Below are 14,018 nucleotides of genomic sequence, written 5' to 3' on the forward strand. Positions count from 1 at the left end.
TGCCATCCTGTCTGCCTACCTTAAATGCTGGCATGTGTTTTATGCTGTCGGGATGCTGCAGACTAAGCTTACATCAAACCTGCCTCTGAGGTTCAAACCTAGCTATTCTTGAGTCATTAGTCTTCAGATGTTCATCCTTTTGAGTTTTCCTCCGTGTGGTATTGACTTTACCATGTCGACATCACACTCTGCTGGGCTCTGGCTTTCTGGTCTTTGTGGATCCCTGCATGGCAGGGCCTCTCAAGGCTTCTTTGCTACCCATGACTTATTCAGAACCTTTCATGGTGGTGGTTGTTAAATCCAGCCTTGTGCAGTGCAGGAGCTTGCTGGACTTGGCCAGAGTTTTTTCTGATGCTGTGGATTTTCCCTCATAGTCTGTGATCCTAATAGCCATTAGGAATCAGCTCTGCATCCTGGCTCTGCTTGGTCCCTTTCCAGCTGTTACCAGCCTTAATGGAGAGAGGCCTGAAACAGCAGGAGGGAACCAGGGCCACAGGGCACCTCAGGGTTCAGCCTCTTGATGTCTATTGGCCTGCTTTGTATTCCTGTCCTTTTCAGTTTCATCTGGGGTTTCCCACAGGGCCCAATCTCAAGCCTTGTGTGCACTGTTTGCCGGAGGGGAGGCTTGTATCCCTGTATCCACTTAGTAGTGTGTGTACCACTCAGGAGCTCCTGTGGCTAACTGAATTTAAATTTCACACATAATCTTAACATCTCTCCTTCCCCTCCTCCCTCCCTCCCTTCCCTTCTCTTCTCTTCTCCCTCCCTCCCTCCCTCCCTCCCTCCCTCCCTCCCTCCCTCCCCCCTCCCTTCCTCCTACTCTCCTTGTTCTCTTTCTTTTTCCTGCCCTCCCTACATGTTTTTCACACAGGGTCTCACTGTGTGGCCCAGGCTGACTGCAAACTCTTCATCCCCTTGCTTCAGTGTCTCTAGTTCTGGGTTAAAGGCATGTTCTACCGTGCGCAGCCACAATGTTAATGTTTAATTTGCCTTTTCTTCTTTACAAACAAAAAAGACATTTTAGCCCAACAGTTTGTGCTATTTGGTTAAGTTTACTATTTAAGGGAAATTGTCTTAAGGGCTTGTCTAACTCCTTTTTAAGATTCTTGTTAATTTATAGAATTCTGTTTAAAGAGTTTCTCATATCTAAAGGTTATTTGACTATCTTTTAAACATGTTTGGTTTTTGTTTGAACTGTTGATCCAGTTTATGGAAGTGTAGCATCTGTAAATACGGAGGAGAATGTCTCCTGCTGAGCTTCCACTGCTCTAAGGCACAGGAAGCCCTTGGCCTCCTCAGAGATCACAGGGGGATTCATTTGGATTTGCATCCACCATCCATTGCATTGTAAGAATTTGGTTAGGTTATTGCCCAACTTTTATGAAATATATTTTGAATAAGAGAATTGAGCCCATTGAAAGGATGGCAGCTGAGGGTTTTCAGAGTCCCATCAATCCCTAAATGATGACTAATTGTATTTTGTGTCTTCGTAGAATAACGTGGTCCTAAGCGGTAGCCATGCACGGCGAGGGGCGGGTCCTCCCCAAGACCCATGCTCAACCTTCTCCCTGACACAGCAGTGTTCCTCTTTCCAGGAAATCTCATTGTGGCATGAGCTCGGCTGTGGCTGTCCTGTTCTGTGTGGCAAGGGCCTGGAATTTAAAACCCTGAACCCTCCTCTTATTTTCTTACAAACTCCAAAGACCTCTGTCCCAGAGCCAAGTCCTTTGCTCCTGGTATGGGCTTGACTCTACCTCTCCTGTCCTGGAGGGTGCCTTTGCGCCCTAGCAGAAATGGGTGCGTGTGTATGACTTCCAACTCTTAAGAACTCTTCCCCTCCTCCATCAAGTACAGAGTGTCCAGCAGGAGGCAACACTGCTTGAGGACTGAGACCAAGGATTCCCTGGTGATGGGCTAAATGACGTCAGTGAAAGGCAGGTGGTTGTCATAGGGTGGAAGCTCTAGACTGGGCTTTTTAGAACGCTTGGTTTAAACAAGTCTGGATTAGCTTTTAAAAATCGCTCTTCTGTTACCAAAATAGGGTGGTATGTGGCTCAAGAAGTAGATTCCCCCAGTTCTCTAACACTTCTTTCTCAAAAGCCTCACAGGTTTCTTTTTTTTCCCTCCTCTTTTAACTGAGAGAAGGGAGCTTTGGCCACTGTTCCACACTATCAATGGCCACCAGGGGGAGCCCCACACACTTCTCCACTTGTGTTCCCTGCTGATATTCCTCCTTTACCGGGCTAGGGGGAGCCCTAGCATGAGGTGAAGTGCTTCATGGAGCTATGCATGTTCACCACACCAAACAGTCCTTCCTCTGTAACTGTCACTCGAGGGGTACTCCTTATCCCACCTCTACTTCCTCTTCAGTCACCGGGGGAAAAGAGAACCCATTTTGTATTACCATTTTTAAATGTTTACTTATTTATATTTTTATTCATTATTGTGTATATGTATAGTGTGTGTGTGTGTGTGTGTGTGTGTTGTGTGTGTAAGTCGAAACAGGTGGTGATCAGAGGATAGCCTTGGGTGTTGGTCTCACCTCCACCTTGTTTGAGGCAAGGGTCTCTGTTTGCTTTCCTCTGCCTTAGTCAGATTGTCTTCCCACGAGCTTCCCCAGATTCCTCAGCCTATGTCTGCACAGGAGTGCAGGGATCACAGATGACCCTGTTACTCTGTCTGGCTTCAACTATTGTTTTGTGGGTTTTTAGGATTTGGAATCAGCACTAGCATGGCGGGCACCTTTATCCGCTGATCCGTCTCTGCAGCCTCAGAATAGATTAAAGTAGATTCTTCTGAGTGCTGCGAACACCAAATACCCCTTTGCAGGCTCTCCCTGTGTCAGTGTCTGGGATTTGAAGAGTGGAGTAGTATTGTGTCTCTGAGAGGTACCAGATTTACATAGAAGGGAACTGCTGTTAAAGATCTAAAGACAGCTGCCAGTCTCCAGGGAGGCCACTTTCCAGTGCACAAGTTTTCGGCTGGCCTGTACCTACACCAGTCCCTTTTCTCCATGCTGTGACCAAGTGCGTGACAAGGAACAGCTTAGGAGGAAGGGCTCATCTTGGCTTATGATTTACGGGTACTGTCAACCATGGCAAGCAAAGCCTATTGGCAGAAGTAGTCTGCAACCGTGGAAGCCAACACCCAAGGCAGCTTGTGCATTTCTGTGGGTGACAGGAAGAAGGACCAAGCTACTGAGATTTTGGATGGTCCTTGGCTGTTTTAGAACATGATGGCAGTTGAGAGCCTTCCACTCTGGTCTTTCCCATCTGTCTTAGTTACTTTTCTGTTGCTGTGATAAAACACCATGACCAAGGCAACTTGGAAGAGTTTATTTGCTGCTTACAGTTCCAGAGGGTTAGGAGTCTGTGACCATCATGATGGGAAGCATGGCGGCAGGCAGCAGGCAGGCAGGAAGGCAGGCAGGCAGGAAGGCAGGCAGCAGGCAGGCAGGCATCAGGCAAGCAGGCATCAGGCATCAGGCATCAGGCAGCAGGCATCAGGCAGCAGGCAGCAGGCAGCAGGCAGGCAGGCAGGCAGGCAGGCAGGCAGCAGGCAGCAGGCAGCAGGCAGCAGGCAGCAGGCAGCAGGCAGGCAGGCAGGCAGGCAGGCAGGCAGCAGGCAGCAGGCAGCAGGCAGCAGGCAGGCAGGCAGGTAGCAGGCAGGCAGCAGGCAGGCAGGCAGCAGGCAGGCATGGTGCTGGAGCAGCAGCTGAGAGTTCACATCCAAGTCCATGAACAGTAAGCAGACAGGGCTACCTGGGAATGTCTGGAGGTTTTTGAGATCTCAAAGCCCATACCTGTGACACATCTCCAGCAAGACAACATCCCCCCTAACCCTTCTTAAACATTTCTACCAACTGGGGACCAAGTGTTCTGACATGAGCCTGTGGGGGCTGTTCTTAGCACCACATGCAGCTCACCCAGGACTAACACAAGCTGCTTCCCACTGTCAGGTAGCTTTGACTCAGTACTGTCTTTTGTTAGATTTTTGAAGCCACCTAAGGTTTTTTTCCCCACTTTTAGGACAATGATGAGGGAGCGTCTACACCACCCTGGGGAATATGAAGACTTAGACTTTGGGGCCCTGAGGTTTGCTCTCCCTTCCGAGAGGGGAGGCAGACAAAGGAACTCTTTCATCCTCTGTCAGGATGATTTTCTTTCTGCAGAGCCTTCAGGAGCTAGACTGTTCACACATGCTCGGCTCCTCACCATAACCTCTAGGGTGGCCATAAATATCACTGTCCCCTTATAGATGAGAACATTGGGCTAGGGTGGAGTAGGTAAACTGTCGTGGGTTCCATGTTTCCTCAGAGGTGAAGCTCAGCACAGCAGGCAGACCTTTGAATACAAAGCCATAACCACCACAGCCAAGAGAAGAAGCACATCTGGAGTGTGCCTGGCTTTTGATGCTGCTCCTACCCAGTGAAGTCTACCTTGAGTTTTCGAAATAGGATCTCTCACTGGCTTGGGACTCAGAGTTGGATCTCTATCAGGGACTCCAATGGCTCCAGCTGTTTGAACACCCTCAGCACAGTAGGGAAAGCAAGTGTACCACCAGACCAGCTTTGCTACATGGGTTCTGAGGACCAGGTTTAGCCCCTTATGTTTGTGTAGTAAGCCCATTACCTGCTGAGCCACTTTACCAGTTCTGAATGTACAGTTTGACTCTTTGTAAAGTTCTCTTCCTCAGCAGGGTCTCCAAATCTAAGATGGAAATCTCAGTGTAGCTTTCTTTCCACAAATTACCCAGGCGAGCAGTCTCTGCCGGCAGTATAAGGGAAGTGTTGAGCTGGTCGTGTGCGGTGTAGGTTGTGTGAGCAGTTGACTTAACTGGGAGCATGGCATCCTGCTGTTCTCTTTGGGCCACCATGGCTCAGCAGTGACTACTTGTGTGTCTGCAGGCCTTTCCTCGTGGCTCTCCAGCTATGGTCTGTTGAAAAGAGTGGTTTCCTTACAGTCCACCTATGTGGGTTGATTTGAGAGAGAAGAGTTTTGTTTTATTCTAGAATGTGAATGATGTTGAGTATCATGAAGCTTGAAGAACTTGAATAAAAGAAAAAAGAATGGTAAAGGCAACGTGGGATGTAAGGAAACCCACTGAACAGCATTGCTTCGTCTAGCCCCAGTTCCGAAGCCACTGAGTAGAAAGAATATGTAGGAGATGAGGTCACAACCCCAGAAAGTGGAGTTTCTACTTGCTGGATTTTAGCATCTGGCTCACATTTTCATGTCCCTAGAAAATGGGCAGGTGTTGGCTTGAGGCAGGGCATCCTAGCTCCAAGCTCACCTGCTCTGGAGACAGCCTAGGACTTGGAGGCGTCTGTCTTAGGCTAAGGGAGGGGCTAGGCTGTCTCTTCCTGATTTGCTCTTTCCAAAGCCTCCAGTCAATGAGCCATGTTTTTTTGTGCCAGGCAGTGTTGATGCATGCGTTTAATCCCAGCACTTGGGAGGCAGAGGCAGGCAGATTTCTGAGTTCGAGGCCAGCCTGGTCTACAGAGTGAGTTCCAGGACAGCCAGGACTACACAGAGAAACCCTGTCTTAAAAAACAAAACAAAACAAAACAAAACAAAAACCAAGAGGCAGGGAGAAGGATGTGGTCAAGACAGGCCCTAAAGGAACTGGAGGAAGCATTGTGGGGAGGGAAGAAGTGGTTTCTTGAAAATAGGAGACTGGCAAGCTAGTTCCCCTTCCTCGGAATTAATATAATATTTATATTTAGCATCTGCAACACATGCCAGCAAATGTACAAATTAACTGGCTATTGTTCTGTGTGTATTTCTAGATTCTTGAATATCAGAACACTACCTTTTTCGGAGGAGACTGTATATCCATGATTGATTACCTTGTCTGGCCGTGGTTTGAGCGGCTGGATGTATACGGACTGGCTGAGTAAGACATCTGATTATGTCATTGCAAATTCAATGGGTGCCCATTGTGGAGAAGCTCTGGGTCCCACTGACTCCCCTGTGGACTATCTTGAGATATTTGTGAGACAAAAATCAGGGCTGGATGCCGCTCACGAATGCTTCTTTGTCCAAATGTACTCGTGTTCTTCTCCCGCTGAGTGCAGGCTCACGCACCTACATATCTATGGCTAAGACTCTGTGTGCAAAACCCCCTCCCCCAGCGCTTTAGAGCCCACTTTCCCCTGTGTATCCACACACATGGTCCTGCTGAGTCTCTCAGCACATGCCAGGAGTCCGAGTCCCATCTTATGACCCCCCCCCCCCATATAGAAATGCCCTTTGAAAACCATGTTTCAAAAGCAGCGCATGTTATTCTTCATATAAACAAAGTAGCAACCACATATCACACAAGTGTCACACTTTAAGCTCGTTTAAAGTGTGTCAGGGATATTTAAAGCTTTGTTACCTCAAAGCTCAGAGGTGACATTGGACATGAGTGCTGCTGACTCAGGTACGGGCCAACCACCGTCAGCCACGTCAGGCACATCAGGCATGTCAGGCACGTCAGGCACGTCAGGCACGTCGGCCACGTCAGCCACGTCGGCCATGTCAGGCATGTCAGGCACGTCTGGCACGTCTGGCATGTCTGGCATCTCTAGTATTTGGAAAGTAGCTCTTTGGATTAGACGTAAGACTGGGTGGTGAGAAACATAGGTAACTTATAAACCCATCTGCTTCCAAGGCAGAGTGGAGATCCCCAGATTAGTAAGACCCTACCAAGTGTCCTGGCCTCTAATCCACCAGTTATCTTACCTTAACATGTCATCTTTCAGACCATAGACCTGAATTCCCCTGTCCATGTTTGAAAAGGCCTGAGTTTCAAGGGTTCATGCTTGCTTTACATTTATTTTTTAAAATGTTTGGGAAGCTACTCTCTTTTTCAAAGTCCTAAAAGTAAAATCTGCAAATGGCCTAAGACTGTTGGCTAGAGAGGTTGTCAGCCAGCCATGAAATGAAGATTCCCCTGCCTCAGTTCACAAGTGTTCTGTCACTTTCACAGAAGCCACTGTGACAGTGTCAACAGTTGGACACACCATTCCAAGTACGTCCCTTTCCTCAGTAAAGATCAGGCTTACTGGATAATAACCAAGCTTACATATTTCCCAAAGAAACCCATAATTTTGTTTTTTTCTAATCTACAGAGTAATAACCATCCTCTTTCCCAACCCTGTCCCGTTCCTGTTTTGCAGCTGTGTGAATCACACCCCGATGCTACGGCTCTGGATGTCCTCCATGAAGCAAGACCCAGCTGTCTGTGCTCTGCACATTGATAAGAACATTTTCCTGGGCTTCTTGAATCTCTATTTCCAAAACAACCCTTGTGCCTTTGATTTTGGGCTGTGTCCTCCAATCATACGGTAATCCAGGCATTGACCAGGACTCTCATGTCTGATTCTGCATCACAGGTCATCTTGCGGGTGTCAGTGTATGTGTTCTTTTTTTGAGGTCCCTAATAAACATGGATGTGTAAAATATAGTCTAATGTTCATATGTCTGACTCCTGCAGCCTGTAGCTCCTAATGATTCTCTAACAAGTGCCCGACACCGAAGTAGAAGTTCATTTTAGGAGCTAGTGTGACCCCGGCTGCCTGGCCTCTGACAAGTTTGATTTCCAGATTACTGGTCACAGTGCTGGTATGAAGGGCCTGATTTGACAGGCATTTGTCACTGTAGGTTGGAACTCTTCAAAAGCTTCTTTGTTGAGAGAAAACTTTGAGACAATGGGGAGAGAAAGGAGGAGGAGAAAGAGGAAAGGGAGGAGGAGGAGGGAGAGGAGGAGATAAGGAAGGAAAGGAAGAAAGAATCCAACCATATACTCTATGATGAAATATGTTCTTTCAGCAAAGAAATCCCGTTGCCCACATGGGAAGGCGTGTGTATCATTTCTGTTCAAACTTTGGCCATGAGCCTGGGAGACACCCAAGGGTCTTGTGACTGGAAAGAATTCCAAAGCAGGAAATGAAACACCCGTTTATCACCGTGGTCTAACTACGTCAGGATCTCATTGGTGTTGCCGGAGCTCAGGATGTCTCACAAAATGTTTTATTAACCAGCATCCTGTCTCCAAAACACCCTCCCCTCTGATCCTACTCACAGGCAAAGGTCACTGCTAGATACACGTCACATACACAGTTGGTTCCAACAGATGCCTCTGGTTGCTTGGTGGGTACCTAATCCTGGACCACGAAAGGATAACTGGTAGAAACGTGAACCCTGCTCATGGAGATCTCCCATCTCTGCACCAGCTTGGCCCAGTTATTAGCCTGGTGTACTGGAACTTGCCTTGCAGGGATGGTCTGGCTTGGCTTCTCTGTAGCCCTCTGTCAACTTGACCAGGCAGCACCGTGCCACCAAAGACCGAGAAGTCATCAGTTTGCCTGAGGTTGTCTGGTCTGCCAGACAACTGAAAAAGCTGCTGTTACCACTTCCTCTGGAGGAGGATTGTCCCATGCTGTTTTATCCAGTGTATCCTCATCAGCCTGTGGTCATTTTGCTTTGTTGTCTCTTAAGATTCCTCCAGCCTTTCAGTATCCTCAGCCATGCCCAGAGGCCAGGTAACATCGAGTGTGATGTTCTGATTTCAATGTGCCCCTGCTTTGGACTTAGCCCAGAACAACCCTCCCTACTGCCTGCATTTCAGCTGGCTCCGCCAACTGCTGGTTATGGGTTTCTTTTCCACCGCATAAATAGTTACCAGGTGTTACTCCATGCCGGCTGGACAGAGGCAGGCCTGTTTGGCAAGCTGACCAGGCCTGCCAGAAAAGATGCCATGTGACAGGCAGTCTGTGGAACCATCTGTTCCGGATGTGGTTCCCCGTTGCCATGGTACCCAAGCTACTCTAGAGTCTGTGAACCACTGTTTGCTGGGATCTGTGCTTGGAAGGAGGGAATTGTTCCTGTGGTCTCTACCATGGGTGCTGGGTCTAGAGAGGCTCCAGCTTGTGACCAAACTGTTGGTACAGAAATGGTACATCTCTGGGTTAGAAAGGTGGAGGTGCTTTCTTGAGGTGTCACAGTAATTTACAAAGTGTGAAGAACCTGGAAATATAGACTAGAGAGACATGCTCACGGGGTGAGGTTGCAGGCTGATGGCCTACCGCCTCATCTGGGGTTCGGATGCCCTTTGGTTGTGTGTGACATCTGTGGGCTGCCAGGCTTCTGGTTTCCTTCACTACCTTAACTTACTACTTCCTGGTTATTTTTGTTATTATTTTCCTTTTTTTTCTTTGTTTTTAAAAGTTTTTTTTTTTTTTTTAATATGTGTTTAAGTGTTTTTGCCTCCTGTTTGTATGTGCACCATGTACATGCCTGGTTCCCAAGGAGGAAGTCAGAAGATGCCATTAGATCCCCTGGGACTGGAGTTACATTGATTTCCCCCATGTAGGTGCACGCCCAGGTCCCCAGGAAGAGAACAAATGCTTTCAACCTCTGATCCATCTTCCCTGCCCCTCCTCTGGTTCTCTGTGTCACCTTCCTAACTCATGCAGGAGATGAAGTCACGAATCTCTAGCTGAAACTAGGACTGAGTCTGAAGAATGAGAGACAAATCAATAATATTTCATGAAGAGTTCTTATGGGATTGGGGAAGAAAAATATAAATGTTAAACATTAATGATGGCGGAGTGGCTGTTCAGTAAAGTGTTTGCTGCATAGTATAAGGACCCGAGATTGGATGCCTAGCGTCTGTGTATGATGCTGGACATGGTGGGACATGTCTGTGATCCCAGCACTGTGGAGGCAGAGACAGCAGGGATCCAGGAGCTTGCTGACCAAGCTAGTCCAGCTAGATTTGTGTGCTTATGGATCAGCAGGAGACTTTATCTCAAAAAAATAGGAGAACCTAGAGAGATGCTCAGGGGTTAAGAGTATTAGCTGCTCTTTCAAAGGGCCTGGGTTCAATTCCCAGCACCCACAGGGCAGCTCACAGCGACCTGTAACTCCAGTTCCAGGGGATCTGGTTTGTTCTTCTGGCCTCCAGGGGCACGCACTGCCTACATGTGGTATACAGACATACATGCAGGCGAAGCACCATAGATATAAAGATAATTTTTTATTGGTTACTTTATTTATTTACATTTCAAATGTTGTCCCCCTTTGTTGCGGACACCATGTTTGGGGGCCAAAATGTCACAGACTGCTCTGTCAATGTTGGAACCTGCACTGCCAAAAGCCTTGGGGGCTAAATTGTTAGAGCCCACACTGCCCAGGCTGCTCCAGTTCTCGGGTCAGGGTTCAGCAAGAGAGAGAGTGAGGACAGACTAGAAGAATGGAGACCAGACAGAGTGTGATTCAATCCCATTTATTCTTCAGTCTTTCTTCTTTTCTCCAAGTCCCTAGTTCCCAGTACCAAGTTTCAGGTCCTAATCCCTTACTTCCAGCTGTAATAAGTCTCAAGACTTTTTCCTAGTTCTAAGTTGCTAGTCTCTTTCCCAGTTCCAAGTCCTTTTCCAAGTTATCTTCTTCTGTCTGCCTCTTGCCTTTTATATGTCTCACTTCTAAGTCACGCCTTTAAGTCTTGTCTCTAAATCATACCTTTAAGTCACGCCTTTAAGTCTCACACCTTTAAGTCTCACATACCCAAGGGAAGATCCTGGGTATCTAAAACAAGATGTTATCAGAGTGTGCTTAGCTGTTGTAGGCTGTTGTAAGCAAGTCGCTTGTCAGAGTATATGGCTCAAGATGGCTGCAAGGATGATGGCTGCCTTCTGTTGGCTCCCCACACCCCTTCCCGATTCCTCCACAAATCCCTCATCCCATCCGTCCTCCCCCCTGCCTCTATGATAATTTTTTTCAAAGGTGGAGAACAATAGAAAACTCCTTATGTGACCTCTGGCCTCCATGTGCACACGTGCACACATGTACCCCATATTCACAAATTTAAAAATGCAACAATGTAAAAAATACGAAGTCTCATGTTCTCCCACTGAGAACCGTTTTTAACCCTGGATGTTGAGCTGGACTGAATCCAGTTACATCATAGCTGGGGCGGAGGGCTCTCGTAGCCCAATGGTGACGACGGTAGTGGTGGCTGTGATGGCAGAATGTTAGTTGAGATTCTTTCTGGGTCTCAAGTCTCTGACCTCAGCCAGTAGATGTGGCTATGAATGTGAAAGGGGATTTGATCTGGTTTACAGTTTCTTTTTCTCATGCTGGCCTGCTGCATGTGGCTGCCGTCATGCTTTGAAGCTTTTCTGTTGGTGCAGAGTGGTCTCTCCCTTGATATTTCCCCTTCAGTTCTCCAGTGCATGCACACCCTTTGCCATCGTCCTACCTCCCTGCTCCCCCAACTCACCCTCTCCCACCACACACACACACACACACACACACACACACACACACACACTCCTGGACACATTTGCTACACGAGACAAGTATGTGAATGAATAATGAGGCACTGCATACATGGTGAAGGCAGGAGGTATCTGATTTAATTTCTTTTTCTTGAAGTGAATGGCTGTTTGGCATCCACTTGGTGAACTTTCTGTTTGAGGCTTTGTTTCACCCAAGACCCTGTCCCTGATGATCTGAAGGCAACATGGGGGTGGGGTGTGGGTGACCTTAGAGGTCCCAGGTCCAGTGGTAGAAGGAGACACTTGGCCTGAAGCCAGGGGAAGAGGTCACTGGGACTCATGGAGGAAGCTCTCTATAGGAAGTCTTCACCCAAAGCTAGCTTCTCACTGTGTGAAAGAGGAACAATGAAGTTGTTTACTGAGTGCTTAAGGCATGTTAGGGACTTCACCTACAATACTTACTCTTCGGAACCTTACAAGGCAAATGCTAATTGCTCCCATCCTACAGATGGGTAAGCTGAGGCTTTGAGTCCTGTGATTTGTCCAGATGTCCTAAAGCTCATCACCAGCATTGCCTTTGTGAACTCTCAAGCAAGAATCATCCCTTTCTTTGACTTCGCTTTCCTAGAGCCTCTCTGATAGACAGGGTATATAGACAGTAGTGACTACTGACCAGTATGTTTGGTGAATGAACACCCATGAGTCCCGGGATGGGGTTAATGACTTGATAGGTGGGTACACCTGACCCAGCCCAAGGGGAATCTCATGAGGCAGCTGTTACAGCTCTTTTCTCCCTTGTTGTCTAAGAGGGAACCCTGTCTCTCCAGAGCCAGTGAGACCAGAAGTGTGAGAGAGCCAAGCGTCACCTCCTCATGTCTCAAAAAACTGGTGCAGCATCCCAGGCTCCCTGGGTTAAGACCCGTGTTTCCTAGGCACCGGGCTCATGTCTGGCTCCCAGGGAGATAGCAACAAAACAGTTCTTGTTGATACTGTGCTAAAGGGGCCCCCAGGGTAGGCAGACTCGTGTGGGGTACACTGACCCAGGAGAGCAATCAGAAATGGAGACTCAGCTACGAGGAGCTCACGTGGGTGAGGTATGGCGAGTGCTGGCTTTGAGTCCATTCGTCGGACACTAAGCAAAGCACTTCACGTGTATCAGGGGCCTCCCTATCCCCATTTCATGGCTGAGATAATCGAGGCAAACCCCAGACTTACAGTAAGACTGAGACTTGCTGAGTTAGGATGAGCTACAGCTAGGACTGGAACAACTCCGGCTACTAGTGCCTGCAGCCATGGGCTCACCGGGATATGGCTGGGTGCCCAGAGGACAGCCTCATGTGTGGGCTCTACACTTGAACGGTGTGTGAAGCTGGGGCAAGGGCCTGCTCTTCCTGAGTCTTTCCGTGTCATTAAGTACCCAGAACAACCTCAACTTAACGGCTGTGTGGATCTGGATGCCTGTGGCTCCTGAGCTTCCCGTCTGGTCAGGTCATAAAGCATCCGAGGGAACATGGACGGCGCTCCTTAGACCCTTTACTGGGTGAAGCTGTGGACCAGGGGAGCGTGGTTGCTTAGGCCATCTGCTGTGGTCTGGCTTGGCCCTGATTCCTGGAATGTGGGCCTGTAACGGCTGCTTCCTCCTCTCCCATTGGGATTGACCTGCATCCTCTACCCCCTGCCTCCCGGAAGTTTCAGTCAGTATTTTTATGTCATTCGGAAGAGATGCAGGGTACAGTCAGTCTCTTAGCAGCTCTGTCTAGCCGCTTCCCCTCTGATAACTCGTTCTCAGCCCGCCCTCCAGAAGTAGATAGACATGAGGCTGGGAGGAAACGCTCCTGTTCAGATGTGAATTCAGTCAAGGTTGGCTGGAAAGGGGAAGCAAGAAGTGGGTTTTCACTTTCTGTTTCTATTTTAAATGAAACCAGTCCAAGAGAAACCAAAAATACAACTATGTGCTGTAAAGAAACAAGATGGGACTGAAGTCCTCCCCACTCCCCTTCCCGCCTATCTTGCAAAGGCCCCACTTTGAACTTTTTAAGACCTTTGTCCCGGGGAGGAAAGTACTGTGTTTAAACACCTCTGGGGTTTATGTGTTTCGATTTTGCTGGAAGATGCTTTGTTGACAGTTTTAACTCTCTGTTCTCTTTGTGGAACTACAGAGGGACATCAGAGGGCTAGCAAATGCTATTTCCCCCTAAAGCAAAGCCTGATACAGCACAGAAAGAAACCAGCCATACCCACATGGATTAAGCACATATATTTGGAAGATAGAACAATCGGAGTGCAGAAGATTTTCTTCGGGGACTTGCCTTGCATTATCCCAAGCATGAGAAAGATAAACGGCTAAGAGCTCACACGCCAAGCTGGTCTGGCTCTCCTCATGTTCCTCTTTAGAAGGCCTCAGAGCTACTCAATTTTGTTCCCAACAACTTACACCCTTTAGGGCTCTCTGATAGTCGGCAGCCATTGGCTTTTCTGACAGGTGGGGTTCTTTGGGTCAGAGACATTGTCTTGTGGTGTGGGTTTCCTTGGAGTGCCTGACTCCATCCAGTGCCTTGTCCTCCAGTGTCCTCGATCATGTGTCTGTGTCAACTGGCCAGATGCCTTGCGATCACTTAGTTCTATGGGAAGATGCTTGGCGGTGAACACGCACGGAGCAAGTCTTTCTGTGCGGAATACAGTGATGACTAGGAGGGGGCAGATCGCTGGAACAGGCTGAGCGCTCAGACATGTTCGCCTCAGTGTTGTTTCTAAG

At 48.2% G+C, this 14,018-nt stretch overlaps 1 protein-coding gene across 3 annotated transcripts in view; it reads left to right on the top strand.

Annotated features, from left to right (window-relative positions):
• Gsto2 (glutathione S-transferase omega 2) overlaps positions 1 to 7,449 on the top strand; it is a 24,941-nt gene extending 17,492 nt beyond the window's left edge. For all 3 annotated transcript variants that reach the window (XM_076923974.1, XM_076923977.1, XM_034496951.2), the window contains 2 exons: positions 5,789 to 5,895; positions 7,163 to 7,449. In XM_076923974.1, the coding sequence (XP_076780089.1) occupies positions 5,789 to 5,895; positions 7,163 to 7,334 (279 nt within the window). In that variant the 3' untranslated portion in view covers positions 7,335 to 7,449. The remainder of the gene's footprint in view (positions 1 to 5,788; positions 5,896 to 7,162) is intronic.
• The last annotated feature ends 6,569 nt before the right edge of the window (positions 7,450 to 14,018 follow it).

This window comes from Arvicanthis niloticus, chromosome 1 (genome assembly GCF_011762505.2).
Source record: "Arvicanthis niloticus isolate mArvNil1 chromosome 1, mArvNil1.pat.X, whole genome shotgun sequence".
Lineage (NCBI taxonomy): Eukaryota > Metazoa > Chordata > Mammalia > Rodentia > Muridae > Arvicanthis > Arvicanthis niloticus.